Raw genomic sequence first — 3,799 nt, forward strand, 5'->3', positions numbered from 1 at the left:
TAGAGGTCAGTGATACAGAGTAGAGAGTCACCCACCCTTGGTTTTTCTCAACTCCTCCACAAGGCAGCGGGCCTCCTCTTGGACACGTTCCTCAATGCTCCTCTTGCCCATCCCGAAATTTCGCAGGGTCATGAGGGTGAAGCGTCGGATCTCCTTCCATCTACTTCCATTGCTGGAAATGATTCCTACCAGAATGGGAAACAGAAACTAGGAGTGAAATCCCCCTCGAGGAGGAGGGAGCTGACACTGCACACGCATGTGGGTGGGCCAAGCTCTGCCCACCCAAGCTGTGTTTCCATCCTCACCACCCCCTTTGCCACTGCTGATTCAGGCACACGTACACTTACCAAGTCCTTTACTAACTCTTTCAGTAATTGGGAAAAAGCCTCTTCCAGAAAACTCCTCTCCATGATCAATCAGGGCTTCCTTCACTGCTTCATATCCATGTAACACCACCATAGGCTTCATGCCAAAATACAGAGTGAACACTGGGCCATAGACCTTTGAGTACTGGGAAATGGAAGCAAGATGCAAACAATAGCAAAAGAAGTCACTATTTCGTCCATATTTTGTGTCTGTTTCAGACTGACATTATTATTGTATTTTTTAATGTTTTTATACTACTATACACAGATTCAAATATATCTGAATGTTATGCATAAATATGATGGTGATAGTCATAGCTGCCACTTATCAATGAATTCCAATGTGCCCTGCAATGGACCAGGCTATTGGTACACAGATGACAATCAATTCTCACATTGCCAGTACCGTCAAAATACCCATGTCACTTTTCACAGATCTAGATAAATTAATCCTAAATGAAACCAAAAAAGAGTGCAAATAGCCAAAGCAAATTTATGCAGTGACAACAAATCTAGCGACATCACATTACCTGACTTCAAATTCTACTACAACTCTATAATAACCTGAAGATGATGGCACTCGTATAGATGTAGAGACATAACCCAATGGAACACAGTAGAGACCCGAGATATAAAATCATGTAGCTCTGACCAACTGAATTGTCACAGAGCAGTCAAAAACACACGCTCGAAAAAGGAAGCCCTTTCAATAAATAATGCCGGGGAAATTAGACAGCCACATGCAGAAGAATCGAGCAGGATCCCTCCCTCTCTCAACATACATTAAAGACTTAAATGTAAGACCTAAAACCATAAAATTTCCAGAAGGAAAAAGTAGGAAAAAATCTTCTAGACATTGGCTTAGGCAAAGAATTTATGAGAAAGACCCAGATGGCAAACACAGCAATGATAACAAATTAATAAATGAGACAATTAAATTAAAAACTTTCTGCACAGCAAGAAAAATAATCAAGAGACAAAACAGACAATGCACAGAATGAGAGAAAATATTCCCACACTATACACCCAACAAAGGACTAACATCCAGAATCTACAACGAATTCAAACAAATCAGCAAAAAACCCCTAATAACCCCATTAAAGAGTGACGAAAAGACAAGAATAGAGTTTTTTCAAAAGAAGATACACAAATGGACAACAAACACATGAAAAAATGCTCAACAGCACTAATCACCACAGAAATGCAAATTAAACCCCCAGTGAGATTTCATGTCACCCCTGTCAGAAAGGCCATTATAGAAGAGTCTAAAAACAATAGACGATGGCATGCATGCACTGAAAAAGGAATGATTATACACCGTTGGTGGGACTGTATACTAGTAAAATCTCTATGGAAAACCATATTGAGATTCATCAAAGATCTAAAAGTTGATCTACCAATCAATCCAACAATCCCACAACTGGTTATCTATTCAAAGGAAAAGAAGTCATAATTTCACACACACACACACACACACACACACACACACACACATACACACACACCATGGAGTGGTACTCAGCCATAAAAAGGAATGAAATAATGTCCCTTAGAGAAACTTTAATGGAACTGGAGATCATTATCCTAAACGAAATATCTCAGGAATGGAAAAACAAACATCACACGCTCTCAGTAATAAGTGGAGGGAAATAATGGGTAAACACTGCCACAAAGAGATGTAAAGGATATTGGAAATCAAGAAGGGGGGAGGAAGGGAGGGCAGTGAGGGATAAAAACTTATATATCTGGTACAATGAAAACTGCTGTGGTGAGAGGTATACTAAAGCCCTGACTTCAGCATGGCACAATTTATCCCTTTAAGAAAAACACTTATACTCCTTTAATATTTTGCAATTAAAAAATTTCCCACCTCAATACATTTAGCAGGTTTATTTGCCCTACTTTACAAAAAAAGAAACTCAGGTCAGAGAATTCCAAACTCATTTTCAGTGTTTCAGAGGTGATGTACAGAACATCCAAATTTCAATCTCTGCTTATTCAAACTCTGACGCTTGAGCAATTTATCAGTCCCTCATGTCTGCCTTGAGACCTATGCTCAGCTCACTGCTTCACGATCACATGAGTAGATCTTGCTGTGGGGATCCTCACTCAGTACCCCTGGAGGAACATTCAAACCCTATATTTTTAAAAGTCACAACAGATGATTCTAATGGCCAGACCTCTTTGAGATCTGCTGTTATTACCAATGATGAAAGAGTGAGCATCACAGAGGGAGCATCAGGACATGTAACTTCCCCTGGCAGAACCACATTTTCCATCCACCGGCATTCTGGGCCACAGAGAGCAGCTTTCTACACAACCCAAAATAATTCTGATACCACCAATTGTGCCCTGACTGATCACTTGTTTCTTTCATTCACTTATGCTCATCCTGAACCCGTAGCTATTTCTTTGATGTCAGACATAAATTCATTATTCAGAGAAGTTCAATTTTCATGGCTATTCTAAATAAAACCTGTGGCTATTCTGACTTATTGAATAAAATCTCTAATCACACACAGTTTTCCTACCATTTATCTTGAGCCCAAAATCATACCAAATGGCTACAATACAAAGACGGGACACAGCACTCCGAACCATTACCACTATATTATTTTGGTTCTACCATACAGCAACTTAAATATTCTTCTACTCACAAAATTCATTACCTGATTCCACTATTTCTGACAGTAACAGACTAGAAAAGGCAACAGAAGCACCAAAGTTTGTAGGGATTATGTTGCTTTACAATGATCTATTATACCAGTATGCTTCTGGGAATATGTTTTATTTATTTTTTGCATTTCTATCCTTTGTTATATACATTACAAATTTAATTTATCTAAAACGGGTAAACCATCTTTAAAAATACAATTTGATGAGTTTGTATTTTTTACATTTTTATATTTTAAAAAATTTCTCTAAAACATACTTTTGGGCTTAAAATAGTGCGGAAACAAGTATTTTTTAGCACTAGATATTTTACTTTTATTTCCTTTTTGGGGGCGCTTCAGAATATTATGAAGGTACAAACATTTTGGTTACATATAATGCCTTTGCCTCATCCAAGCCAGGGCTACAAGCATATCCTCCCCTCCCTACATTGCACTCTGAATCCATTAGTTGTGAGTTTACCCACCCCAACGAACCCCCTCCCACCTGATAGGCACCCAGTGAATATTACTACCACGTGAGTACCTTAGTGTCGATCATTTAGTACCAATTTGATGGCAAGTACATGTGGGTGCTTGTTTTTCCATTCTTGTGATACCTCATTTCAAAGGCTGGGCTCAATCTCTATCCAGGATAATATAAAAGGTGCTAGATCACCACTGTTTTTTTTATTTATTTATTATTCCAGGTTTTTGTGAGGGTACAAACATTGTAGTTACACTTTATGTCTTTGCCTCGCCAAAAGGCATGCCCTTCCCTCC

General features: G+C 38.7%; 1 protein-coding gene across 2 annotated transcripts in view; it reads right to left on the minus strand.

Annotated features, from left to right (window-relative positions):
* The window catches only part of LOC105822696 (cytochrome P450 2C18-like), a 242,436-nt gene that overhangs the window by 20,119 nt on the left and 218,518 nt on the right, over positions 1-3,799 (minus strand). Inside the window, exons 2-3 of one of the 2 annotated variants that reach the window (XM_012659714.1) lie at positions 348-510; positions 36-185 (exon numbers count right to left, since the gene is read on the minus strand). In XM_012659714.1, the coding sequence (XP_012515168.1) occupies positions 36-185; positions 348-510 (313 nt within the window). The remainder of the gene's footprint in view (positions 1-35; positions 186-347; positions 511-3,799) is intronic. The other variant, XM_012659715.1, reaches the window with a different exon arrangement.

Source organism: Propithecus coquereli, unplaced genomic scaffold (assembly GCF_000956105.1).
Source record: "Propithecus coquereli isolate 6110/MARCELLA unplaced genomic scaffold, Pcoq_1.0 Scaffold63, whole genome shotgun sequence".
In the NCBI taxonomy this organism is placed as follows: domain Eukaryota; kingdom Metazoa; phylum Chordata; class Mammalia; order Primates; family Indriidae; genus Propithecus; species Propithecus coquereli.